General features: G+C 62.2%; 1 protein-coding gene across 2 annotated transcripts; it reads right to left on the bottom strand.

The window, feature by feature from the left end:
- Positions 1-3,559: 3,559 nt before the first annotated feature.
- On the bottom strand, positions 3,560-26,851 carry SIPA1 (signal-induced proliferation-associated 1). 2 transcript variants are annotated; one of them, XM_075005512.1, is made up of 17 exons: positions 26,789-26,851; positions 20,518-20,572; positions 15,027-16,389; positions 14,627-14,748; positions 14,219-14,407; positions 13,430-13,604; positions 11,991-12,094; positions 11,536-11,693; positions 9,417-9,999; positions 8,934-9,208; positions 8,210-8,443; positions 7,693-7,783; positions 7,201-7,366; positions 6,573-6,671; positions 6,243-6,321; positions 5,687-5,768; positions 3,560-5,481 (listed from the first exon to the last, which is right to left on the bottom strand). In XM_075005512.1, the coding sequence occupies exons 3-17, from the start codon at positions 15,970-15,972 to the stop codon at positions 5,335-5,337; spliced, it is 3,450 nt and encodes a 1,149-aa protein (XP_074861613.1). In that variant the 5' UTR covers positions 15,973-16,389; positions 20,518-20,572; positions 26,789-26,851; the 3' UTR covers positions 3,560-5,334. The 2 variants fall into 2 exon arrangements, with proteins under 2 accessions (XP_074861613.1, XP_074861614.1); XM_075005513.1 differs by lacking the exon at positions 26,789-26,851 and adding an exon at positions 21,310-21,443.
- Positions 26,852-27,688: the final 837 nt, after the last annotated feature.

Below are 27,688 nucleotides of genomic sequence, written 5' to 3' on the forward strand. Positions count from 1 at the left end.
GCAAGGGACATGTACAGCGCCGGTTAACTCAGGTGTTCACAGGTGAAATTAGCCCCAGACAGAGGGCGCAGGAGGCAGAGGTGGGACTGCTGGAAAAACCAGGGTATTTGGCTGCTGGTGGTGGGGGGTAAGGCAGGGCTCAGGGAGCTCCATTCTCTGCCCTGGCCCAAGGGGTCACTCTTGTTTCCTCTGTGGCCAGCTGACAGGGAGAGGCAATGAGGTGGCCTGACCCCTGGTGACCCCCAGCAGATGGAGGGTGGGAAGGGGGGTGAGGAATAGCAATTGGGAGCCACTGTTTGGAGCAGGAGGAAGGATGTGAGGGGCCCTGCCATGGCACAGGGACCAGGGTGGGCTGATGTGATAAATGCCCCCACCTTTCAGATCCTGGTCTCACCTCGATCCTCTACCAGCAGGGGTCCTCTTCACACCTCAATCCTCCTGCCAGGAAATGCCTCCTCACACATCCCTGCTTCTCCCAGCAAGGCAGGGCCCTCTCACCTCCCAAACTGTCTGCCAAAGCAGGACCCCCCGGCCCCGGGCCAGATTGCCAGCCTCATGAGTGGAGACAACCAGGGCGGGGCTGGCCTGTCACCTCCACTTCCCTCTCCGGGGTGGGGCCCGTCTGCAAACTCCCCATGAGCCTGCCTCAGTGGGCAGGTGGAAGTGGGTATGGTGCTTTTTTCCTACCAGCTTCTGGGAGAAATCATAGTCGCCTGGAGACAGGTGGGGGCAGGGGAACTTGGCAGTATTGTACGAAATTCAAACACTTACCCATGACCCTGTTGTGATTTTCAAAGACAAAATACTTCAAACAATGCCAGGGCTCTACACATACACCACGCGCAAGGAAAGATGGCAATTGCAGGTCCATGATTTAGTGGCGAAGGGGCACTAGTAGCAGATGCCGTCAATAAGGCTGAGGGCGTTACGCTCTGATGTGCTTCAGACGTCACTACAATGGTTCATGGGGACCAGCGACTCAGGACGGTTAATGTTAAGGAAGCGGGAAAAGGAGCACAGGCCAAAGCAGGGAACGAACAGGACGGAGAATATTTAGCTAAGCAGGATGTAGCTGGAGGAACTAGCTGAAGTAATCTTGGACACGCCGGCCATGGTCCCTGGGTGCTCGTGGCAGAAGGGAGAAGTCCCAGAGGACGGGAGAAAGGCAGACAGCAGCTGGCTCTACAGCAGGCCTACCGATAGCAGGCCGGGAAGGGGTCAGCTGCCATAGGGCTCGGCAATTCGAAAGGGAGTCCTGGTCCCTTTAAATCGCTGGTGGAGCATCACACGGCATGTGCCAGGCAGCCGTGAGACCGGCCGAGGGGCACAGCGCACTCCGGGCAGTGCTGAGTGTTGGCTGTCCCAGCTCCACCCCTTCAGCCTGAGGCCCCTGCCAGGGCTGTCCTGAGGGGGCTGGGGCTGGGGCAACCCCCCACCAGTGTTCTGGGTGTGGGCCCCAGGCAGCCCTCTCCCCGTGCGGCCAGCCCCAGCCCTTCCCCCCTCTGCCCCACCCTGACCCTGGCCCCCTCCCTGCCCAGCCTGGTGGGATTACCTGGGGCAGGGCGCAGGGGCAGGCAGCAGCTGCTGGGGTTGCCTCTTTCTCCCATTCCCCCGCAACCCTCAGCAAGCAGCTCTCTGCTGCACCCGCCTGGCTCGCTGAGCCCCACTTCTCCACAGGCAGCTGGGCGCCGAGGCTGCGCGACTGCCCATGGGGAAGTGGGGCTCAGTGCCCAGAAGGGTGCGGCATGGCCCTGTACCGCAGGCTGCCACTCAGGCTGCATGGTGATTGCAGGGGAGGTGGGGCAGCAACCCCCTACTGCTGCCTGCCGTGGTAATCCTCCCCACTCCCATCCATATAACAGCTGGGGCAGCTGCCGCAGGGCCCTCAAAAGCATGGGGCGTGGGGTGGCCGTCCCACCCATCCTATGGCCAGGACAGCTCTGGCCCCACCCCTTTGGGAGTGCAGAGCTGGCCGCCACCACCTGGCCCGGGGCGGGGGGGGGGGCGTCTCCCATGTCTGTCGGTCCCCTGCTGTATGAATGGGAGCCAAGAGGCCCTGGGGAAGCGTAGAGCAGGCGGTCAGACTTGGACATGGGCTTCTAAGGACGAGCCAGTGCAGGTCTGGCAAGAACAAATCACGCCCAACAACCCAGGAGCCGTCTGTGCAAGAGTCACTGGCCAAGTGGATGGTGGTACTGCAGATGTCATCAGGCCTGCTGACGGGGCAGGGCTGGGGGGCAGGCAAGGGGCAGCGGGACTGGGGCCTGGAGAGTCAAAGGGGCCTGGAGCTGCTGGTCACTGTTGCTGCTACCGCGGGCCGCAGCCAGAGCCCCAGGCCCCTTGGAATTGCTCCTGCAGCACTGCTCCACATGGCTCGGCAGCAATGGGGCCGGGGGTCGGGCACACTCCAGTCTGGGCAGCACAAAGGGCTGACTGCCCTCGGCTCCTCCCCTTCCACCTGAGGCCCCGCCCCTTTCAGGGTCACAGAGTCACCCCCCCCCCCCCCCTCGACTTTCCCCTCATGGCTGGTGGTGGCTGACACCCCCCACCCCACTGGCTGTGACCGAGCTTCATTCTCAGCGCGTTCTTACCACAATTCCACATAAGCAGATCAAGGGAATGTGGGCCGGGGGACGGCGCTGTGCGGTAGGTGCACAAGCGGCTGGAGACCGTCCTCCAGGAGTAGTTCTCCACGGTTCTTTTTTCAAACTGGGAGAATGACCTGAGTGGGGGCCCAGAAGGGGTCGGCTCCGGGTTTGGTGACAGACAATATTTCCATCGACGGTTTGGCTGGTGGAGTGGTGGGTCTGGCTGCGGCTGGCCCCCGGCTGGGCGGGCTGGCAAGCACTTTGCAGAACAGAATTAAAATTCAAAATGGGCTTGGCAAAGTGGAGAATAGGTCTGGAGTCAACAAGACGAAATTCGATCAAGACAAATGTAAAGGACTGAACGGAGGCAGGAGATATCGAACGTACGACCAGGGACTGGGGAATGACCTGCTGCGTGGTGGTGCCGTGGGAGAGGTTCTGGGGCTCAGAGAGAATTGCAACTTGAACAGGAGCCAACACTGTGATTCCGCAGTGAAAAGGGTGAATATTCTTGGGCACGCTAAGAAGAATGTCATAAATAAGACCCAAGAGATAAATGTCTTGTTCTGCTTGGCACCACTTAGCCCCGCATCCGGAATACTGTGGCCAACATGCTAGGAGAGACGTGGGGAACTTGGCAAGCGTTAGGAAGAGGACAACAATGCAAAATGAAACCCCACCCTCTGGGGACAGGTTAAAAAAGAACTGGGGATATTCCAGCTGGAGTACAAAAGAGCGAAGGAGAGCAGCGAACAGCCCACAAATATATTCAAGGCTGCTCGAGGACAGTGACCAATTGCTCTCTGTGTCCAAAAAAGATGAGACACGAAGTCACCGACTTTGCTTGTGGCAAGGGACAGGTAGGTTGGCAAAGGACAGGCTCTAAGGACAGCTCAGCTTCGCAAGAGGCTAGGAGGTTGTGGAGACGTTCTCATTGGAGATTGTAAAACAGGCTGGACACAGGCTGGAGATTGTAAAACAGGGAACCCCTGCGAGGGATGGTCTATGTCTCAGCCCAGGACAATGGACTAGAGGGCTTCTTGAGGTCCCTTCCAGTCCCACATTTGTGTGTTCCTCTGAAAATGCGCCCCCCCGCCGAGTGATATAACCCCTGAGGCAGTCAGTCCCCTTTCCCTGGAGCCTGGTCAGTGACAGTGACCCCAAGATAGGAAAGGCCCCATGTCCCATTTCCCACCCCCTCAGACAGCCAGTCCTGGCCAGCACCGCCTCGAAAAGACAAGGCCCCACAATCCCATCCCCAGTCCCTGCAGTCAACATTCATATGTGCCCAGGGCTCGGTGAGCTCATGTGGACAGCAGGCCGGCAGGCATCAGACCCCGGAGCTGCATCTTGACTCTTTATTGCACTGCGGGACCGTGGGGGACGGACATGCTGTGGTTTGTACATTCACGTCAGACACAAATGGGGCAATTTTCAGTGTAAAAAACTAACAAACGAACAAATAAACCTGAAACAAGCACTTTGTGTTCTGCTTGGTACTAAAATATTTACAACAACCCAAAAGAAGACGCAACAACCCCCCCCATGTCACAGGGCTCCCCCCGGAAGGGACACTCCAGAAATACCCCCCTAGCACCAGTTGTGGGGGCTGGGCCCTGTACCACTCCCCCGCCAGTACAGTGTGGAGGCTATGCCCCTGATGGAGTGCGAGGGGTAGTGGTGGGGGGGCTTGTGCACAGGAGGGACACTGCTGAGGGGAGCAGGGGACCAGAAGTAATGCCCCCATCCCTCCTGGCTGCCGTGCGGGAAGCTGGGATGGATCAGGGGAGGGGGCATTAATTCACAGCTTAGAGCATCTTCACAGTTAGCAGGCGGGATGGTGCCTTTTCAGGCTGAGAGGCACCCGCCCTGGCTGGGTCAGTGCTGGATGGCGGGGGAGCTCTGGATCGCCAGGGTCTGGTTAGTGCAGGGGCCCAGGTGAAGGTATCAGAGTGTGTGTTCGCATGGGAACGTGTCAGTGTGTACGCGCTTGAGCTAGTGGGATCACGTCTGCATGAGCATGGCTCGATGGGAGGCCATGGGTGGGACCAGCAGCAAGCCCGAGCTGGGATGAGGAGAGCATCTGGACAAGCACGTGTAGGAGTGTCTGTGCATGGAGGCTGCAGTCATGTATGTGTGAGCATTGGCACGAGGGCCTGCATGAGTGCGAGTGTGGAATCAGCTTCCTCATGCCAGGGCTTTCCTGAGGCCTGAGTCTCTGCAGCAGGATCTGGGCGTTATTGCAAATTGGGGGTCCCTGATTTTTGTGGAGGGAGCAGAGGTCACACACTTCATTACAGTCCCACTGTCTTGCTCCTGCCTGGCTGCCCAACCCTCCTTCCTGGGCTCCCCCGGACGCCAAGGCGCACCCTGTTACACCGAAGAGTTGAGATCTGGGTGTGAGGGAGCCCCTGTGCCCCACCATCAGGGCCTGCTCCTGGCAGTAGCCCTTGGACTGGTGAGTCTGTGCTGGGCTCCTGGGCAGTAACAGTCTTGGAGCTGAGAAGCCTTGTTCCTGGGGGGGGTCTCCCTCCCCGCCCCCCCCCAGATGGTTTTGGGGGGTTGGTAGCCAGAATCCGTTGTGCCTGGCCAATGGGAATGTGGCCCCCCAGCGAGCAGTTCGGATTGGGGTCACTTCCGGGATGATAGCAGCAGACACGGGAGGGGAGGAGAAGTGGGGTCAATGGGAGACGGGGCAGTGGGGAGGTGACTGGGCAGGGGAGGTGGGAAGGGGGGCCTGTGGCCCTTAGAGAGGCTGGCCAGGGGGACCACAGAGCAAACGGGTGACCTGGCTGAGCCGGGCAGCTGCACTCTCCTGCTCCTGCTGCAGCCGCTGGTTGTTCTGCCTCAGACTCTGCACCTCAGCCTGCAGTGCCGCCTTGGCTGCCTGCTCCTGGGAGAACACGGGGGTCAGGGTGGAGGGGCAGCACCCCCCATTCACTGGCCATTCACCCCACCCCAGCCCCACCCCAGAGCCTCTGACCCCACCTGTCCCTCTCCTGGCACCTCCTCCCAACTCCCCAGCAGTGCCAGGTGCCGCCGCCACCCTCTGCTCTCTCTCATCTCTGCCCCTCCCCTCCTGCCCACCCCCGGCACACCTGCTGCAAGTCCTCCTGGAGCTTCTTCAGCATGGACTCCAGGTGAGAGACCTTCTCCGACAGCGAGTGGGACTGATGGGCCCTGGGAGAAGGCGAGAGGGAGGAGGGTGTGGGGGGGGAGGGACAGAGATGCTTAGGCTGACAATGTGCCTCGGTCAAGCCGAAGTCAGAAGAGGAAGCAGGAGCAAAGATTCTTCCTCTCCACCTGCCCAGCGCAGCCCAGCCCAGCCCAGCTCTCCTCCCTAGGATCAGCCGGGCGCACCGGAGGTGCAGAGCCTGCGAACGAGTCAGCCTCCCGCTGGGGAAGCGTTGTGGCCGAAGAGTTCGCTACTCGGCTGCCAGATAAGTCTGGTGGTTTTGTGGTAAACAAGCTTCACAAAGCTTGGACACAAGCTGAGCGAGGGACGGTTTGCCGCTCCTTTGGCATGCTACAAGTGTGTCCTCGTGGGCCTGTGCCAGGGCTCGGAATGGGAGGAGAAGGGATACAGTGAAATGGGGGCTGGTGGAGAACCTCCTCCCCTCGTCATTCCTCCCACCCCTCTCTGTAGCCCCTTACTCATCCTCCGGGGGCTGCTGGCCTGGGTTCCTCTGGCCACTCCCACTAGGGGGCTCTCTGCTCTCCAGCACGTGCTGCCCTGGTGTGGGAAAGAGGGGAGACAGAGTGAGACCCTCCTCTTCAGACTGAGGTTCACGGCACTCCCAGCCCCAGGCAACCGCAACCAGGGTCTTTGTCTAGGGATTTCCCAGCTTTAGTCCCACGTCAACGAAGCTCGTTCCCTGGGAATTTTGAACTGACCACAGCCAGGTCCGCCAGCAGGAACGCTCTGGCTCCAGCCCCTCTCTGCGCCTGTGCCACCTGCCAGGCAGCCTAGCAAGCTGCACTCACCCTCCTTTGAGAGCGCCTCAAGGATGCTGTTGCACGCAGTAGCCAGGTTGGAGATGGAATCCCATTCCTCCTCCAGGGACTCGCCGGCTTCGGACAGAACTGCAGAGGGCAGCAGAAGGAACGGCATGAACGGGCGCAGGGAGACCAGCTGCCTTTCAGAACAAGGCCCTTCAGACCACAGACCAGCCCCGCTCCCTGGCCTCGGGTACTAGAAGGCGGTTCGCCTCCCACGGTTTCTAGCCCCATGGCTCAGCCACAGCCATTCCCTGTCCCCAGCGTTAACTAGAGCTGGGGGTTCCCCTTCTCCCCAGGCTGCCCATAGTCGAAGGGTTGGAGACGCACTCAGGGGCTTGGCTTCCGGACAAAGGAAACCCCCAGGGGTGGAGTCGGGGGGGAGTGAAAACCGGGAAGGTTCCTGGCTTTGGAGACCCTCCCCGCACTTTCCTTTCCCATCCCCCTGCCTTTTTTTTTTTTTTGCAATTGGAGAAGAATCTCTTACTCAGCCCAAAACCCAAAGCAGCCCTTAGAGCTGGCAGATGCGCGTGGGAAGGGACCCCCCCGCTCGCCCTATCACCCCAGATGCTCAAGGCACAAGATCAGAGCAGGGGTGCATGTGTATTTGTCTTACTCTTGGTGATGGAGTTTCGTAGTGAAAGCGTCCGGGGCAGGAATTTCTCGGTGTCACTGATGTCCGAGGTGGGCAGAGCTGTCTCACAAGGGGGCGGGGCCTGGCTGCCTGTGACCCCATGATCGGGAGAAGCCTGCTCCAAAGATGTGGGGTCCCTGGGACGATCCTGGAACAACACAGAGATTGATGAGCAGGGTCCTACAACCAGGGGTCCATCACCTGGCGTCTCAGCCACCACTGAAGTGGGATGCAGAAGCTATCTGCAGAGGGAATCGTCACCCAGTGCTGAGATGCAGCCACCTCTGGGGTGGGGCACAGGGGCTATTAAACAGGCTCCTGGATTGCTTTCACAAATAAAAAGCTGCAAATAAAAGTGCATGTCATGGAACACCATGAAAGACCAGCTGCACATGAAACCTCCAGAGCTACAGCAGACAGGTAACCGAGGGGTCTGACTGCACCCTGTCGGGGGCAGGCGGGACACACACTCACCATTTCCCGCTCAGGGGGTCCCTTGGGGGTGGCTGCCAGGATGAGGTCAGGTGTGGGGTCAGGTAACACGGAGATCTCCCTGATGTGGGACCTGTGCAGGCAGAGCAACCTCAGCTTGTGGCAAACACAGTCCTGAAAAAGCTGAGGGGATGCGGAGGGAGTAACAGCCGGTGTGGAGGGCCTGTGAGGAGAGCGTCAGCCTGTCCCTTGGGTGGGGTTTGGAGCTTAGAGGGAAGCAGGATTCCTAAGAGATTGGGGGGAACTGGTGGGGGAGGGGTGGAGGCCAGGCTCCTAGAAGGTGGGGGTCACTCCCAGCAGGGCAGAGGAGCTGGAGGCCGGGTGGGGATTGAGGGGCACTCCCAGAAGGGTGAGAGACCAGGGTAGGATGGAGATGCTGCTCCCAGGCTGCAAAGGGATTCCTGGTGGGATAAGGGTTGGGGAGTAGGATGGAGGGGGTCAGTCCTGGTGGGGTGGGGGCACGGCGGGATAGAGGCAGGGTCCTGGGGGGGTCACTCACAGTGAGCTGGAGGGGGCAGTGCCCTCGCTGTGGCTGCGCAGGAACTCGGTGCGTTCCTCAGCCAGGCTATGGGGGGGCCCGTCCTGCAGGGAGAGGGAGCGCAGCAGCTGCAGGGTGGCCGGTCTCAGCTCCCCCTCAGGCCCCGGGCCCCCCGCTGGCCGGGTGGGTTCTGCCGCCGGGGAGTTGCTGCGCCGCTTCTCCTTCAGGGACTTCACGTAGAGCTCCGAGAAACTCCTGTCCAAGACAGCCCATGAGGCAGGGTCCCAGAACCCCCCACTCCCACCCCCCTGAGCCCTCATCCTGCCCTACAGCTTTCCTCCCTGCCCCGCAGCGCCTGCCACTGCCCCCATTCTGGCCCATCTCACCCTTGACTCAGCCTCACGGAGCTCCCCGCCACTGCCGCCTGCCCCCACTGTCCTTCCACTGGCCCCCGCCACCATTCCTGCCCCAGAGCACCCCCCAGGCCCCTGCTGGGGACTCCTGAAGCCAATGCTCCTGCATCCTGCCCAGCAGCACCCCACTGGGGCGCTCATGCTCTGCTCCACAGCAGGGCCTCGGGGAGCTCCTGGCCCCTGCTGGGTACCCTAACATATGACTGAGCACCCGTTCCCCTGGGTGACCCAGCTGGGAGCTCCTGCCCCAAAGCACCCCTGGCTGGGGACCCACCCCTCCCAGCGGCCTGGGCCCTTCCCACCCTCAGCACCCCAGCTGGGGCTGCGCTCACCGGCGGGGCTTGCCATTCTCGTCAGGAGGCACCATGGTGATGGTGACCTTCTTGGCAGTGCGCAGCAGCTCAGTGGTCTGGGCGTGGCTGAGGCTGGGCAGTGCCCTCTCGCACACGCGGACCAGCCGGGCACCGGGCTGCAGGCCGGCCTTCTCGGCAAAGGTGAAGCGCTCCACCTCGGTGACGAAGCCCTCGCTGTCCACCTGGAAGCCCAGCTGGCCCAGCCCGTTCCGCAGCAGGGTGAGCTCCCGCGTCTCGCAGCCCCGCGTCACCACCTGGCGGGAGGGAGAGCGTTGAGGAGGAGCTGGTGAGCTCCCTGCAGCACCCCCGGCAGGAGGGGCCCAGGCGGGAACAGCCAGGAGTCTGCCCCACAGCCAGCACTCCTGGCTCACGGCCTACTGTTCCGCCGGCAGAAGAGGCCAGGGCTGCAGTAGCTGGGAGCTTCCCTGCAGCACCCCCACCCACCAGTGGCCCTGGCCCTACCTGCAGCCGGTGCACAATGTCCTTAACCTCATCCCCTTGGTCGTCAGGGAGCCGCACAGAGACATAGTCCCCGGAGCCGTAGTAGAGGTCCAGGCCGCAGTCGGAGTAGGTCCAGGCCAGCACATCCCGGCAGGAGCAGTTGAAGATGACTCGCTTACCCTTGGCCTCGATGAGCACCAAGAACTCGGCCGAGATCCCCAGCAGGCAGGGCAGCTCAGGGGCAGCTCTGTCCCCGTCCCGTGCCCGTACGCTCCACACCAGGGCCCCGGCACTCTGCAGCTCCCAGGCCTTGGCACTCTTGGCCCGCTCCTTCTTCTTGGCGCCGAGGGAGAGCAGGGGCAGGCGGGAGGAGGAGGCCTCCAGGCTGGTGGTGGTGGCGTGGCTGCGTGCCAGGTCCTGCAGGTACTCCTGGCGTGTGCGCGTTGCCATGGCGTGGAACTTGCCCGACCGCTCAGCCGCGTTCTCTGCGTTGATGGCCTTGGCCAGCAGGAAGTCCCGGAAGGCGGGTGTCCGCGGGAAGCGGTGCCCGGCTGGGATGGGCGGCCCAAAGAGCGGGATGTCCTTGGTGCGGCTCACTGCAACGCTGAGGGGAGAGAGGCTCAGACGGCAACAGGGATGGCAAGAGTGTGGATATCCGGGGAAAGACCTTGGCACATGCACTGCCTCAGAGCTGGTGCACTCAGCCCACACTTCCCCTCCCCTCTAGGGGGCGCACTCGGCCCACGCTCCCCCTCCCCTAGGAGGCGCACTCAGCCCACGCTTCCTCTCCCCTAGGGGGCGCACTCAGCCCACGCTCCCCCTCCCCTAGGGGGCGCACTCAGCCCACACTTCCCCTCCCCTCTAGGGGGCGCACTCGGCCCACGCTCCCCCTCCCCTAGGAGGCGCACTCAGCCCGCGCTTCCTCTCCCCTAGGGGGCGCACTCAGCCCACGCTCCCCCTCCCCTAGGGGGCGCACTCAGCCCACACTTCCTCTCCCTTCTAGGGGGCGCACTCGGCCCACGCTCCCCCTCCCCTAGGGGGCGCACTCAGCCCACACTCCCCCTCCCCTCTAGGGGGCACACTCAGCCCACGCTCCCCCTCCCCTAGGGGGCGCACTCAGCCCACGCTCCCCCTCCCCTCTAGGGGACACACTCAGCCCACGCTCCCCCTCCCCTCTAGGGGGCGCACTCAGCCCACGCTCCCCCTCCCCGCTAGGGGGCACACTCAGCCCACGCTCCCCCTCCCCTAGGGGGCGCACTCAGCCCACACTTCCTCTCCCCTCTAGGGGGCGCACTCAGCCCACGCTCCCCCTCCCCCCTAGGGGGCGCACTCGGCCCATGCTCCCCCTCCACTAGGGGGCGCACTCAGCCCACGCTCCCCCTCCCCTCTAGGGGGCGCACTCAGCCCACGCTCCCCCTCCCCTAGGGGGCGCACTCAGCCCACACTTCCTCTCCCCTCTAGGGGGGCGCACTCAGCCCACGCTCCCCCTCCCCCCTAGGGGGCGCACTCGGCCCACGCTCCCCCTCCCCTAGGGGGCGCACTCGGCCCACGCTCCCCCTCCCCCCTAGGGGGCGCACTCGGCCCACGCTCCCCCTCCCCGCTAGGGGGCGCACTCGGCCCACGCTCCCCCTCCCCTAGGGGGCGCACTCGGCCCACGCTCCCCCTCCCCCCTAGGGGGCGCACTCAGCCCACGCTCCCCCTCCCCGCTAGGGGGCGCACTCAGCCCACGCTCCCCCTCCCCTAGGGGGTGCACTCAGCCCACACTTCCTCTCCCCTCTAGGGGGCACACTCAGCCCACGCTCCCCCTCCCCTCTAGGGGGCGCACTCGGCCCACGCTCCCCCTCCCCCCTAGGGGGCGCACTCGGCCCACGCTCCCCCTCCCCCCAGAGGGCGCACTCAGCCCACGCTCTCCCCCCCAGGTGGCGCGCTCAGTGCATACAACCTCCTTCCCCTCTCGGCAGTGTGCTCATCTCTCCCCCGTATGTTGTGCATTAATCCCACTCCTCCCTCTCCTAAAGGTGGCAGCTGAGCACATGCTTCCCACACCCATAGGCAGCACTGTGACTACAGATCCCCCCCCGCAGGGGGCGCACTCAGTGCACACCCCCCATCCCCGGTAGGCAGCGTGTTCATCCCTCACCTGTAGGTGGTGTGCTCGGTGCAGGGCTCGTGTGCGCGCACTATGATGAAGACGTGCTGGAAGTGCGAGCGGATGGTGCGGGGCGTGAAGGGCTGCGCGCCCGGCTCCTGGAAGATGATTGTGACGATGTCGTTGCCGATGTGACGCTTCCGTAGCAACTACAACCAGAAAGATGGTGTCGCTGCAGGGATGGGGGAGGTCAGGATCTCAGCTGGGCAGGGGGGAGGGGATGGAAAGCAGGAGGGGGCCCTGCTTTTCCCAGGGCACCCTTCCCTCCCCCGCTCTTTCTGGGGCCGCCTGGACTCTCCAGATCTCCCTGGTGCCGTCCAGATGCTCCACCTGCACCTTCTGGACTCCTCCTTTCCAGAACCCCCCAGTGGCCGTCCCATCCTTCCTCTGGACCCCGGCAGCCCCTCCGCTGTGGCCAGCCCATCCCAGGGCCTTGGTCCCCTCACCTGCTGGCGGTTGTTGGGTGTGTAGGGAAGCATGGTTGAGACATGGAACATGATCTCGTAGTCCTGGTATGTGGTGTACAGCGAGTGGGTGCCTGTGGAGTCAGCTGGTGGAGGCACAGGATGGGAAATGTCAGGGGGGGTTATTGGGGTAGAGAGACAGGGGCTCAGCGGGGTAGCAGGGACAGCCCTTGACTGGAGTCCCCTCCTTCAGAGCCTCCCCACCCCAGCGGCCAATGCGTTCCCCTACCCAGGAGCGAGGGAGGGACTCTTTAAGACCAGGCTCCCTTCCCGATGGGATGGGATGGGGGGCTGGCGGATGCCGCCTGCTGCTCAGTGTGTCTACTGGTATCAGATGGCAGGGGGCAGCTGCCAGTGCAGTCAGTCCATCCCCCTTGCAGCCTTCAGCCCTCCTGGCCTCTTTCCGAGCAGGCCAACCCCTTGTCCCTCCCCTCCAGGGCTGACCTGGCATGGTGCCCGCCCAATATTTTCTTGCTCCTCCCCCCAGATTGTCCCTGTCCTGGGTCTCAGCCTCCCACTTCCACAAAGTTTAAAGCCAGAGGGCAAAAGTGGAGATACACATTGTGTAGAGCTGGAAGGGACTGCAGGAGGTCAATCCTTGCCAGCACCCTCCCCTTTTTGATCTATTCACCCCAGATCCCAAAATGGTCCCCGCAAGGACTGAGCTCACACCCCTTGGTTTAGCAGCCTAATGCTCAAACCACTGAGCTATCCCTCCCATACCTAGTGGGAGGGCTGGCAAAGCCCAGGCCCCAGGACCACCCCTGTCAGCATATGCATCCCACCTCCCTGGGGGTGGTTGAGCTGGAGTGGACCGGCCAGGCTGGAAAAGGTCCAGGGGTGGAGAATCCAGCGCAGCCCTAGGACAGCTGTAACAACAGCTCGACTCCCACAGCTAAGGGACTGGGCCTTAGTTTCAAGCCAAATGGGTCTCGCTTCAGCTTGCAGGCAGAGGGAAGCGTCCAGCTTGAGAAGCTCTCTGTTACCCCACTGCTGTTCCCTGCATAGGAGCCGAGGGCCAGTGACCAAGTCACCCCTTCACCTTCTCTTTGGGAAGCTGGAGACTGAGCTCCCCTCACTGCAAGGCAGGTTTTACAGCCCCTGGGGCCTTCCTGGGGCTCTGCTCTGATCACTCATCCTATTGCTTGCCGTACATGGGCTCCAGCACTGGACACGGTGCTCTGGGGCTGGCATAGTGGGGCCGCAGCTGGGTAACAGGACCTGCCTGCTCCTGCTTGAGAGTCCCAAGGATCAGGCGAGGGGGCACTGGCAGCCCCTGCTCAGTGGGTTACCCTCCACCCCCACCCTGGTCCTTTTCGGAGCTGCTGCTTGCCAGGGCAGAGGTCCCCTGTCTGGGAGTAAGGCCGGCCTGCTCTGGCTTGTTCGTAGGGACGGCCCTGGTGCCCCCGCCCCACACTCACTCTTGGTGTCGAGCTGGGCGCGGTACTTGGTGAAGCCACGCAGCTGGACGTGCTGGCCCAGCAGCTCCAGGAACTCCTGGAAGGGGGGTCCAGCCCCCTCGTTGTTGTACATCTCCTCCTCGGAGCCCTGCCCCGCCCGGCAGTACAGAACTCCCACCTTGCGCTGGAAACTCACCTGGGGACGGGTGTGGTTAGGGGAACACGCGGTCAGCGGATACCAGCCCCCAAACGAATTCAACCCACAACCACCTCCCAGTGGGCCCCTAACTCAGCCTCTCAAAATACCCAACCCGTCAACACAGCCAGCACCCAGGACACCCTGACCCCACCCTCAACGATCTGCTATGGGACTCCTAACTCAGCCCCTCAAACCACCACAGTCTCACCCCTCATGCGGCACTCCCAATAGGATCACAGAGCCGAACCCCCAAACTGCCCAGACCTCACCCCTTGACACAGTGACCCCAATTGGCCTCATAAACTGAGCCCCCTCCAGGTGCACAAGCACCGGAGCGCAGCCCTGGAGCTAACTCCCTGCAAACCACCTTTCACCACCCCCTGCTCTCCAAACGCCCCTCTCCAGAGCTGGGCTTCCTTTCCCTTCCCTGACTCCCCGGCCCCCCCGGCTCTGTCACGCTGGAACAGTTCGTACAGCGGGGGTGCTGAGAGCAAATTGTGCACACAATGGAAAGCACGCCAAGTCGGGGGCGTGCACCCCTACTTCCAGCACCACTGCGGTACCCCCGAGGGGGCAGGTTCCCCAGGACACGCAGTGCCTCGCACACTCACCCCCTGCTCGTCCAACTTGAGCAGCGTCTCTGGCACCTTGGGCGAGTTGGATGCCAGGCGCAGCCCCTGCAGGTTCAGGTCAGGCAGCACATGCTCCAGCAGCTTCTTTGGGGATAGCCCCCGGGCAGCAGGGGGGCGGGCGGTGGGTGGCAGGGCCTCCTCCAGTACTGAGCCACGCAGGGTCCGCAGCTGTCAGGAGAAGAGGCCGTGTGAGGCGGTGGGGAGAAAATCAGGGATTTTTTTGTACTCCTGCAGAGGTGCCTGGCCAGGGCTCCCCGAACATCCCCCTCCCCATGGCAGTGCCCTCCCCACAGAATGCTGCTTCCCACTGCCCCGGGCAGCACCCTCCTCGCTGCAGGCTCCCCTTGGGCCCTCCCCAGGCTGTGCGCTCCCCCCGGCGGCGCCCACCTCGCTCGTGCGCAGGATGAGGCGGTAGTTGTATTGCAGGCCGGCCCCCTCCTTCTCCTCACGCCGCAGTGACAAGGCCACCGCCCCCAGGCGCTCATCCACCCCGAAGAAGTTCTGGTGCTCTGTGCCGGGGCAGTGATATTAGAGACGGACAGTGACAGGGCTGCCCCCAGCCCCCTGCCCCACACCTTCGCTGCCCCCCTGCGCGCCAGCTCCATGGGGCCTCACTCACCTCCCTCCATCCCTGAGGTCCAGCCCCCCACAGCCAGCCCCTGCGCCCCCACGGCCAACCCGCGTGCAGCTGCACTTGTAGCAGCTGCCCCAGGCCCGTCCCCCCATCTCCTGTGCCCCTTGTTCCTCCCTCCCAGTCCCTGCCCCCCCCACCCCGGTGCACGCTCACCCTTGCCGTAGAAGTATTTGCGGTAGTAGTTGGCGCCCAGGTCAGCGTACTCAATGCAGTGGGTGGCCCGGCTGCCCCTGGCTGGGTAACTCTCCCTTGGCTCCTCCAGCACCGACACAGCTGCGTTGGGCAGCTGCCCGGCGCCCCCTCCTGCTGCCTGGCGCTGAGCCAGTCCCCCCTCCTCCTCGCCCCCTGTCTCGTTGCGGAAGTGGGGGCAGCTGAGCACCAGGGGACCATCTTTGCCGTCCCCAGGGTCGGGGTCCTCAGGGACGGGGGTGGGGGCAGGCGCAGCCGAGGCGGCCGAGGCCCCGGTGGTGACGTTCCGCACCCGGCGTCCGGCACTGCCCTGGCAGCAGGCTGCCTCGCTTGGGTCAAAGAGGATGCTCTGCACATCGTAGTGGGCCAGCTGGCGCACCCAGACCTGGGGAGGGAACTTGGGGGGCTCTTCCCCTCTGTCCTGCTCCGGCACAGCAGCCTCAGCCCTTTGGCCATCTCCCTCCCACACCTCATCTCCTGTGAGCCCCAGCAGCACTAGGGGGTCCCAGAAGCGCCGGGCAGCTGGGCTTCCTGCCCGTGGCTCCTCGTGGCTGTGGGCACGGGTGCGGGGGGGTCCTGGGCCTCTCTCAATGGAGCTCAGGCTGCCATAGTCCCGGTGCAGCCCGCACTCCCCACCCGCCACCGCTGAGGAGGAGGGAGGGGCCCCATCCCCAGGCACTCCCTCCCCAAGGGTCACGTCACTGTTGCTGCGGTGCATGATGTGGCTGGCAGGCCTTACGGCCAGGCCTGGGGGAGTGCCATGCCCCCTGGGGATCCCCTGGGTCACCTCACCCCGGGGAGGGCGCAAGAGGGGGGCCGGGAGCCCCTTGGCATCGAAGGAGACGGAGGCCAGAGGGGGCCGGGTGGAGTGGCGCCGGATCTTGCGGACGAAGAGGTCATCTGACTGCATGGCCCTGCTCCCCGGCAGCACAGGGCCCCGGAGAGCGGGAATGAGGCGGCCTGGCAGAGGGGGAAGCACAGCCCCGATCACATGCACGCAAGCTTGGGGCAGCCAGAGTCAGGGAAACAATCCAGTTGGCTGGGAAGGATGATGACGTGCACTGCCCTCTGCCAATCAGCTTTCTCCTTTATGGCTGCTGGCTGGCAGTGGGTGTGGCCCACGGTCTCATTGGATCAGCACATCCCGGCTTCGCAGGTGGCAGAAGGCGTCAAATCCAGCCCGGGGGTGTGGCCAGCCGCCGGGCCATGCTGTGGGGCTACCCGGCTCGTGGTGCAGCCCAGGTGCTGGTCAGGTGCTCAGCTCCCGACTCCTGGGGAAGCAGCCTGCTCAATCCCAGGTCCTGGCATGGGGCGCGGCGCCGCCTTCCTGCGGAAGGAGTTGGGGCGGGTGTGAGATGGGGGCGCGGGGGAGAAGCCCAGGCTGTGGTTCTGGACCCTCACCCCCAGCACTGAGGCAGAGGGCAGTTCTGCAGCGGTGTTCTCAGTCAGACGCTGAGCCATTCCCTCTCTGATACCTGCGTATTTTTCTGGGCTGTTTGTCACCATAGTACCCAGAATACATTTCCTTTCTGGAACCCCCATGCTTCCTTCGCGAACCCCTAGGCGCTCTCTTGGGCAAACTCCGTACCAGCTGGGTCACGATTTCGCTCCAGTGTTCTGGTCCTGTTCTGGAGCGCCGACCTGACCTCTCTCAGGGGAGCCCTTTCCGTGCCATCTCCCCTCGCACCCCTGGGGTTGCCTCCAGCAGCACAATGAACCCAATGGAGCCCGGCTGTCTGCACTTTTGTCCCATCACATGAGGTTGTGTGGGAGGAGGACACAGGGCTTCTGGGGAGGAGGAGGAGGCAGGTGTATTCTGGGACTCTGATGTGACCATTGTGGTGGGGAGGGGATAGGTGCATTGTGGGAGGTTGACAGGATGGCAGTAGGGCAGGTGGATTGTGGGAGGTTCCTAGAATCATAGGGCTGGAAGGGACCACAGCAGTTCATCGAGTCCAGCCCCCTGCTTGAAGCAGGATCAACCCCAACTAAGTCATCTCAGCCAGGACCTTGTCAAGCCAGGACTTAAAAACCTCTAGGGATGGAGGTACCACCACCTCTCTAGGCAACGCATCCCAGTGCTTCACCACCCTCCTGGTGAAATAGTTCTTCCTAATAACCAACCTACACCTCTCATGTAACTTCAGACCATTGCTCCTTGTTCTGCCGCCTGTCACCACTGAGAACAGCCTCTCCATCCTCTTTAGAGCTCCCCTTCAGGAAGTTGAAGGCTGCTATTAAATCACCCCTCAGTCTTCTCTTCTGTAAACTAAACAAGCCCAAATCCCTCACCCTCAACTCATAGTTCATGTGCTCCAGCCCCTTAATCATTTTTGTTGCCCTCCACTGAACCTGCTCCAACACATCCACATCCTTTCTATACTGGGGGGCCCAAAACTGGACACAATATTCCTGATATGGCCTCATCAGTGCCGAACGGAAGGGAACAACCACTTCTCTAGATCTGCTCGCAGTGCCCCTCCTAATGCACCATAACATGCCGTTAGCCTTCTTGACTACAAGGGCACACTGTTTACTTATATCCAGCCTTTTTTCCACCGTGACCTCTCGGTCCCTTTCCACTGTAGTGCTGCTTAGCCCGTCAGTCCCCAGCCTATAACAATGCTTGGGATTCTTCTATCCCAAGTGCAGGACTCTACACTTCTCCTTGTTGAACTGTATCAGATTTCTTTTGGCCCAATCCTCCAATTTATCTAGGTCACTCTGGATCCTCTCTCTACCCTCCAACGAATCTACCTCTCCCCCTTGCTTAGTGTCATCCGCAAACTTGCTGAGGGTGCAGTCCAGTCCCTCATCCAGGTTATTAATAAAGATGTTGAACAGCACTGGCCCCAGAACTGAGCCTTGGGGCACTCAGCTTGAAACCGACCGCCATCCAGATATTGAGCCATTGACCACTACTGGTTGGCCGGATCATCAAGCCAGCTTTCTATCCATCTCATAGTCCAGGGATCCAATCCGTACTTCCTTATCTTATGGGCAAGAATGTTGTGGGAGACTGTATCAAAAGCTTTGCTGAAGTCAAGGTCTATCACATCCACTGACTTCCCATATCACAGAGCCTGTAACCTCGTCATAGAAGCTAATCAGGACGGGGGAGGGCAGGTGCATTGTGGGAGGTCGACAGGACGGAGGGAGGGCAGGTGCCTTGTGGGAGGTTGATGTGATTATGGCAGGGCAATACTGCATTAGCAGCAGCAGCAGACAGGACAGGGCTCTGTGGTCAGGCTGTAGGAATTCACCCCCTATGCTTTCTTGTAGCCACAGCTTCCTGCCCTTGCTCAGACTGTGGCTTTGTGACAGGTGCGTGTGCGTGTGTGTCTCGGTGCTGAATGGGGAGATCAGGGACAAGCAGCTGCCTGACACAGGCAAAGTCTGTGACACGTGATGGCTGGGGCTAAACCACCCAGACACTGGCCTGATAGCAAAGGGCACTGGCTCCAATCGGGGCCCAGGAGTGGGGCCTGGCTGGCTGGAGGAGGGAGAAGACAGGGCCTAGAATCTCACACCTGGGGTGGGATACAGGGCTCTGCCTGGCCTCCAACAGAAAGAGACAGAAAAAACAGGAACTTGCACAAGCACCTGGCTCTGTAGCCGTTTCCTCCTGCAAGGGGTGGGGAGATGCTGAGCAATGGGGCTGAGGCGCCCAGCTTGGGGGCGATGCCCCCCAGGGCAGAAACAGAAACAGAGCTGCTGCTCCAGCTCCAGCTGAGGTAACTCCCCCACACATCTGCCCCCTGCACCACCCTCCCACTCCCTGCCCCCCCAGTCACACTTCCGCTTTCACTGAGGTTGCTGAGCCCATAGGAGGGTGGAATCCGTGGGGGAGGGGGTCAAGCCCAGGAGAGAGAGAGCGCATGTGCGCACGTGTGTTACAGGAGAGCAGCCCGAGGCAGGAGGAAGGTCGAAAGGACGTACAATCACTCTGGTCCCCAGAACTCAACAGCTAGTTGTAACCCCACCATCCTGGGACTGACCCTGCCCAAGCCTGCCCCCGCCCAAGCCTGGCCCCCCCCCAATGACTCCCCCAACTACTGGAGTCCCGAACACCTGCAGACCAGCCCCTGCTCTGAGACCCCCATTCCCAGCCCCTCCTTGGTCCCTGGGCCCCAGAATGCTTCCCCGGGGGGTTATACCAGGCAGGAGAGAGGTTCTGGGGGCTGCAGGAACAGCAGAGAGAGAGAGAGAAGAAATGGCAATCAGCTGATCAGCCTCTGCCAGGGCTCTGTCAGTGCCCTTCAGTCCAGACCTGCAGCCCTCTGCTATCCAGGCCCTGCCCCCCAAAGCTCTGTTGGTTCCCCAAATTCCTCATCTGCAGCCCAGACCACACCAAGGCTGAAACCCACCAAGCTCCTTTTGCTGGTGACCTGCTCTGTATTGGAACTGAGGCTCCCAGCCATTCTTGGTGAGGAGGGGGTGTGTGGGTGGTTTCCACTTCCTCATTTTGGTTGGCTCAGCATGCATCAGACGAGCCCCTGAGCTTCCCCGCTCCCCTTCCACGTGCTAAAGCCACATCTGTGGGGTGCAGACACCTGGGAGAAGTGGGTGTCTGCAGTGAAGCTCATGGATGGGGGAGGTGCTGGCTCAGAGGCCTGCCCTAGTGCAGCCCTCAGAAGAGGGGTGACACCAGGCAGAGGGCCACCCTTCATCCCCTTCTCCCCAAATCTCACACCTGCTTCCTGTTACCCTCCCCCCCACAGCCCCTTCCAAACACACAGCTGCTCACCAAGTATGGCCCCCCTGCTGTAGGGCTGGAAAGGAAAGCACAGTTCCCCGAGCTGCAGGGACGGGGCCCAGAATGAGAGGTCTCTCTTCTACTCCGATATTCTCCTAGAGGTGACTGGCCTGAGGCCCAGCACGCTCATCTCACAGATAGGCACCACAGTCACTGTGAACCTGGGGCCAGATGGGAACCGGCACCCCCTGGAGGGGAGCTGGTGTCCCAGTTCCTGCCTCCTGAGCCAGCCTATCCCCTGCTCCAGGGCTGGACCAGAGACAGCGCTCCCTAGTCGGCACAGCCCCCAGCTCCCAGGCTCCGGTGCAGAGGGGCTTCTCTCCCACCTAGTACCCCATCATTCTGCTTGGCGTGCTAAGCCCCACTCCATCCTGGCTGCACACACGTGCCAGGCGATGGACCCGCAGTTACCTCCCACCCGCTTGGGGGTCAGAGGGGGCAGACAGCTGGGTGGAATTCCTGGGTCTCTATGGGAGGGGCTTGGCAGGGAAAGGGTTAATGGGGGGCTGGGCAGGGGGAGGGGGTGTTGGGTGGTAGCTACTGGGGGCCAAATGGGGGCTGCTGACAGCAGTGCTCGGTGGCTGTACCAGGCCCCTGCCGAGCTCCTATGTTACCCACAGCACAGTGCCCTCCGCCCCACACACACACAGGTGGGTGGCTCTCTACCTTCCCCCTCACACACAAGCAAGAGCGACTCACCCAGTCCCAGGGGCCCCGGGGGGAAGACGTCTGAGCCTGGGGTTGTCACAGGCGCCTGGTGAAACAGAGCAAGAAATCAGTATTTCCTGGGTGGGGGGAGCGAAGAGGGATCCTTCTTCCCACACTCAGATGCAGCCACCTCTGGGGTGGGGCTCAGGGGCTGTTTGTAACGGGATCCCTCGCTCCATCCTGCCAGTCTGCCTTGTTTAACAGCTTCACATTGACAGTTGCCAGCAGCAGCTGTTGCAGCGGCTGAGGAGGAATCAGGAAGCTGTAGAGCTTCAGCTGGGACCCTTTCCTGTACGCCAGGGCTCACTTCCCCTGTCTGGGGGGCAGGGGGTGAGCGAGGCTTGGGGGCAAGAGGGACCTGGGCTGGGGTGTCTGTGCAGGTGGGAGATACTCCAGTCACCTGCCCTCCCCCCCAGGATGACATGGAACCTGGACTGGATGTGAGGGCCCCAGTGGGGGCTGAGGGCACTCAGGGTGGGCTGAGATTTCAGGCCTAGCTACAATGGCCGGAAGCACAAACATGCATCCCATTAATCTGAGGAAACTGGGGAGGGGAGCAGACGCATGGCCGCCGCTGCACACCTCGGATGCAGGGATGTGGCCAGAGCCTGAGGTGCCTGTCACACTTACTCTGCCCTGGGGACATGGCCCTTCCCTGGGTGAGCTGCCCCATGGGAAGGGGGCTTGGTTTTGCACCCCTCTCGCCTGCTGCCCTGGGCTCTTTCCTCCCAATGGCCAGGCCCCAGCCCCCACTCCCCATCAGCCAAAGCTGGTCCCCCTCACCTGCCCCCAGACCTCTTCCATGTTTCCAGTGCGAAGGAAACCCGCCAGCCTGCACCCCAGAGCCCCACTAGGCTGGGAGCAGCTCACATCAGCCCCCCACCGGTGCCCTATGCCCCCATGAGTCTCCAGCCCCCTCCAAGCCAGGCAAAGGGCTCGGTACCGGGGGACTCAGTACCTCGGGTCCAGATGCGCTGGGTGGCGCGGACGCTCTGACTCGCTTCCTGCTGTGCGGGAAGTGATGGCGCAAGCAGGAGCCCAGCCCCCCTGACATCCTCAGGAAAGAACCAGGCCCCGAGTGTGACCTGCTGACACCCCACCCCCAAACGGTGAGCTGCTTCCTGGCCACGCAGCTGGGCCTAGCAATGACGCTCCCCACTTCCGCTCTGCCAGTGCCCTCAATGCCGATCCGCAGCCCCTGCGATCTCGGTCTGGGGCTCCCCCTTCGCTGCCAGGGCCCCTCACTCCCAGCCCACCCCCAACGAGTGTGGCCCAGGGCCCCTCACTCCCAGCCATGGGCTTCCTGCTTCATGCAGCCCGGCCCACAATCCAGCCAACTGGTCTTTTGCACTTTTCTCTGCCGTCTCACAGGGCAAACCACAAATCGGTGCCTCCTGCCCGCAGGGAGATAAAGGCGGGCTGTGGATCTGGGCTGTGGCACGTGGGGGCGGGGAGCCCAGGGCTGGGACAGCCCGGGTGTGTGGGTCAGGGCTGAGGGGCACCGGCAGAGCACTGTGAACTTCAGGGGATCCCCATTACTGGTGCCACCGTGCGCTGAGCCAGCCCCCACGGACTCTCCAGCTGGTGCCCCCCGGTCCCAGTTGAGCTTAGGCAAGAGGCTTTCCTTGTCCGGCCGTGAATGGGTCCACGCCCCCGCGGAGGAGTGGGGGAGGATGCCATTTGGGCTGCGTCACCCCACGGCTACTGCCCTCAAAGAGGCCATTCAGGGACATGCAGCAGGAGGGGAGGCGTTGGCAGCCACTGAACAGAACGCTATGACGGGTGCCAGGAGCAGCGGGCGTCAGCCAGGGCGCTCCCATGTCCCACTCCCGGGGCTGCAGTGTTGGCAGGACCCTGCCCCAGCCATCCCCCTCCAAGGCCTTCACTCCCCCCACCTCAACCTGGTCCATCCTCCAGCTAGGGAGGTGGAATTCAACCTCCGTGGAGCACCACAACTACGAGGTCTTCAGAGATGCTCCCCCTTCTCTTCCCCTCCCCACTTCATTGCCCAGCTCATCCATGCCTAGGCCCCACGTCTCCCATCTTCTCCCCAGGCTTCCCTTCACCCCACCAGTGCGTTCCAGGCCCAACCCAGAGCTGCAACAGAACCCAGGAGTCCTGCCTCCCAGCCCTGCCCCCTGCTCTAACCACTGGACTCCTCCTGCCTGCTAGCATTAATTATCTGGATTATGAATTCAACCACCAAATTACTCCTTTGAGCGATTGCATCAGTTTAGTGCTCTGGCAACTACTTGGGTAGGTATGTCTGTCTGCTCCCGCCTGGGGTGCTGCTCCTTGCTGCTTGGGGCATGGGCAGAGCTGAGGTGGGGGGTCTCAGCTGGGCAGGCAGGGGCTGAGGGTCAGGAATGGGGGACACTGGCAGAGCTGGGGGTGCCAGGGCTGAGGCAGGGGCTGCGGGTTGGGATTGTGGACACCTGCAGAGCTGGGGGATTTTGTATGTTCACCTAACAGCAGATACTGAGTCTCCAACTGCATTTAACCCCCACACTGACCCAGCGCTGCTCTGTCCCCCTGTCTCTGCTGCCTCTGAGCTCTCCCCAACGCTTGGGCCAGCGTCCCCAGGGATTCCTGGTCACTCAGAACAAAGCTGGGGCTGGGGGGGTGTTGGCAGAGCTGTACAGGTACCGCAGGGCCTGGATCCCCCTTGGCGGAGGGGGATGCGGACCTAGCTGTAACGATGCTTCTCTTGCCACACCCTCCTCTGGTTCTGCAAAGCTGCACTCAGACTCCCACCCCCCGATTATGCACCAAGCCCCACTCTTTTCTCCAGCTAGTACAAATTTATTTCCTTCATCCTGGCATGAGCTCCTTTCCCCTCCCACCTTCGCTCAGCTGACCCACCTCCTAACTCTACCCTATTGTTAATCCATCAGTTCCCCCACCCAGGCAACCTGGGTTGTGGAGGGGGAGGGCCATCAGGGATCCCTCTTTAGAAGCTTATCCCCCAGGGATTCCATTCCCCAATGTCCAGCCAGCAAGGGGCTCTGCAAGTGGGGGCATGCGGGAGTGGGGGACAGTGTATGTGGGGGTGTTGGGCTGTGGTGCTGTGCCATGGGCCAAAGGGGTTGTGTTGAGATACTGGGGTGCATGAGGTGTGTGCTGGGAGGGTAGCCCTGGGCTGGCTCTGAGCTATGCAACAGTTTGTGTGTGTGCTGTGGCGGGGCGTATCCACCATGTGGTGTGCCCATGGGGCTGCGGTGTGTATACCAGGTCACAGGAGGTTGTGTTGCACTGTGTTGTATGTATCGGGTTGCACCGGGTATAAGTAAGACGATTGTGTTGTGTGCATCACGTCAGCCCCGGCACTGAGCAAAGGGGTTGCGTTGTATTATGCACGTCAGGTTTCACCAAGCACTATGTGAGGGAGTTGTGTTCTTCATAAGGGCTCATGCCAGGCCTGGAGTGAGGGGGCTGCGTTGTGTGTATTGCGTTATGTGTTGTGCTTGGAATTGTGTTGGCTTGAGTGCCCTGCTGGTAACAGCTGTTCTTTAAATGTAAAATGTTTTATGGGAATTTGCCAATTCTGACAACTTTTACAGGGAGAAAACCCCACATCTGCTAGAGCGCCCCAGTTCAGCGAAGGAGAAACGGTTGCTTTTGACTTTGAATGTTTTGGTTCTTTTTTTTTTTAATATTTTATGAAAATATTAAATCTATTTGCTATAAATATTAACAATGTGGGAACATTGGCCATGCTACCATCGACAAAGAGTAGTTAATAGCATAATGGACATACACTACAGGAGGCCTACAAGTTTCCAGTCATAATTCAATATTATATATAGAGCTCATCTTCCCTAGAACGTATCCAATTTACTGTTTCAATACACTGGACAGGTTAAAATTAAGAGGACCAAGATGAGAGAATCGAAATGTTATCACCTTTTAATGGAAGCCACAGGGTGTTGCAACACCAAACGGCTGTTTTGGCACATGCATTTTGCCGGAGATTCTGGCTGGGTTGGTTCCAGTTTGGAAGGAAAAACACAATGCAAATAGATGGGATTGCCCACTGCTTGCAGTCCTCAGCCCCCCACAGCTGTGGCTGGGTGAGGGCTGTTGTGTTGTGGCTTGTGCAGGGGGTGCGGGGGGTGTGCTGAGCAGGGTGGCAGAGGGGTTGTGCTCTGTCAGTGCTGTGGGGAGGGAGAGGGGCTGTGCTGTGTTGGGGCAAGGGGGCTTCGGAAGGGGAACTGGGTCTGCAGGGTTGCAATGGGCATTGTGCTGTGTGGGCATCAGGGGAGGGGCGGCGTTGAAGTGGAGGCTGTATTGTGTAGCTGGTGGGGTGGCATGTGGTGCGTCGGGGGTTATCTGGGGAGTGGGGGAGGGGTGGCCTTAGGGGGCGGGCGGGTGGAGGTTGGTGCAGTGCTACAATATTAGCAAAATATTTTAAAAGTCAAAACGAGCTCCCCAGAACCCTGGGCCCCCTCCTGCCTCAGCCCCTCTGGCTCCCTGGCGCGCCCCACGCCTGTCCGCTACAGTCTCTTCTAACTAGCCCCAGGTGATGCCTGGGTGGATAACCCCTCCGTGCAGTGGAAGCAAAGCCTGGATAAACCGGGCGAGCCCACCAAGCCCCTTCCATCACCGTTGTGGGAGTGAATTCCTCCCGCCCTCCACCCCCAGGATGGGTGTTTGCTGTTCACCCCAAGAGTGGGAATGTCAAGCACCTGGAGAGGGGAGGAGTGCATTGGGGGTGCAGGGAAGGACGGTGTGGAGAGTGGCAGGGGGTGGTGCAGGAATACAGGGAGATGGATAGGTGAAGGAGCTGGGAAGAGAATGGGTGGGGGAGGGGAAGGGGGGCTGGATGGGGAACTGTTTGGGGTGAGGGGAATGGATTGGAAGTGCTGTGTGGGGTGCAGGGATGGCTGGGGCGTTATGTGAGGGGAAAGGAGGGGGAGTGCTGTGTGATGGGGGGGAACGGTGGGAGGGGTACAGGAGCTGGTTGGGAGGGTGGGGGCACTGTGTGGGGGGACGGCAAATGCTGGGTGGGGTGCATGAGGGCGGCTGAAAGCTCTGTGTGAGGGGAGGGGGCGCGCTGGGAGGTGCAGAAGGGTGGCTGGGGGCTCTGTGTGAGGGGAAGGAGAGTGCTGGGGGTTGCAGGAAGTGGCTGGGCTCTGTGTGGGGGAGGGGGAGCATTGGGGGTGCAGAAGGGTGGCTGGGGGCTCTGTGTGAGGGGAGGGGGGCACGCTGGGGGGAGCAGGGGATGGCTGGGCTCTGTGTTAGGGGAGGGGGAGTGCTGGTGGGTGCAGAAGGGTGGCTGTGGGCTCTGTGTTAGGGGAGGGGGAGTGCTGGTGGGTGCAGAAGGGTGGCTGTGGGCTCTGTGTGAGGGGAGGGGGAGTGCTGGAGGTGCAGAAGGGTGGCTGGGGGCTCTGTGTGAGGGGATGGGGCACGCTGGGGGATGCAGGAGATGGTTGGGGTCTGTGTGAGGGGAGGGGGAGCACTGGGAGGTGCAGAAGGGTGGTGGCTGGGGGCTCTGTGAGGGGAGGGGAGCTCTGGGGGGTGCAGAAGGGTGGCTGGGGACTGTGTGTGAGGGGAGGGGAGCTTTGGGGGGTGCAGAAGCGTGGCTGGGGGCTCTATGTGAGGGGATGAGGAATGCTGTATGGGGACACAGGGGGAGGGGTGCTGTGAGGGGAAGGGGAGCACTGGATGACATGCTGAGGGATGAGGACACTGAAGGGAAGAGGGAGGGGAGTGCTAGGTGAATGGGAGGGGGCACTGTAGGGGGGCAGGGGATGACTGGGATGGGCTGGTGCTGTGTGAAAGAGGGAGGGGCACGTTATGGGGTACGGGGGTGGGGCGCTTGGTGGATGGGAGGGGGCGCTGTAGGGGTGCAGAGGGATGGCTGGGATGGGCGGGGGTGCTGTAGGGGTGCAGGGGGATGGGCGCTGGGGGGATGGGAGGGGGCGCTGTAAGGGTGCAGGGGAATGGGCAGGGGCGCTGTAGGGGTGCAGAGGGATGGGCGCTGGGGGATGGGCGGGGGCGCTGTAGGGGTACAGAGGATGGGCGCGGGCGCTGTAAGGGGTGCAGGATGATGGGCACTGGGGGGTGGGCGGGCGCGCTGTAGGGGTGCGGGGGGATGGGCGTTGGGGGGATGGGCGGGGGCGCTGCAGGGGTGCAGGGGATGGCCGGGATGGGCGGGGGCGCTGCATGACAAGAGGGGGAGGGCGAGCGGGGGACGCTGGGGGATGAGCTGCCCGTGGGGCGGCCAGCGCAGGGTCAGGGATGGGGGCGGGGGGGCTCCTACCTCCGGGTCCGGCGTCCCGCGTTTCCCCCCAGCCTCCGCACCGGCCGCTCCCTCCCCTCCCAGCTGACAGGAGCCCCCTCTCCGCGGTGTCCTAGCGCCGCCGTCGCCACGGCCGGAGCAGCGGGGGCGGGGGTGCGTGGAGGAGAAGGACAGAGACAGGCGGCGGGGCTGGGGGGGCTGGAAGGAAACGACAGACAGATGGGGGACGGTAAGGACAGACAGACGGAGGGGCTGGAGGGCAAGAACAGAGACAGGCGGGGGAGCGGAGGGAAGGACAGACAGGAGGACTGGGAGAGCAGGAGGGAAGGACAGACAGGCTGGGGACAGCACGGAAGGACAGACGGACAGGCTGCTGGGGGGGGGCAGCAGGGAAGGACAGAGAGACGGGCTGGGGGGGACAGCAGGGAAGGACAGAGAGACGGGCTGGGGGGGGACAGCAGGGAAGGACAGACAGACGGGCTGGGGGGGCAGCAGGGAAGGACAGACAGACGGGCTGGGGGGGCAGCAGGGAAGGACAGAGAGACGGGCTGGGGGGGGACAGCAGGGAAGGACAGACGGACGGGCTGGGGGCCCAGGGAAGGACAGACAGAAGGACTGGGGGGACAGCAGGGAAGGACAGACAGACGGGCTGGGGGGGCAGCAGGGAAGGACAGACAGACGGGCTGGGGGAGCAGCAGGGAAGGACAGACGGACAGGCTGCTGGGGGGAGCAGCAGGGAAGGACAGACAGACGGGCTGGGGGAGCAGCAGGGAAGGACAGACAGACGGGCTCGGGGAGCAGCAGGGAAGGACAGACAGACGGGCTGGGGGAGCAGCAGGGAAGGACAGACGGGCTGGGGGAGCAGCAGGCAAGGACAGACAGACGGGCTGGGGGGGCAGCAGGGAAGGACAGACAGACGGG

Source organism: Carettochelys insculpta, chromosome 11, assembly GCF_033958435.1.
Source record: "Carettochelys insculpta isolate YL-2023 chromosome 11, ASM3395843v1, whole genome shotgun sequence".
In the NCBI taxonomy this organism is placed as follows: Eukaryota; Metazoa; Chordata; order Testudines; family Carettochelyidae; genus Carettochelys; species Carettochelys insculpta.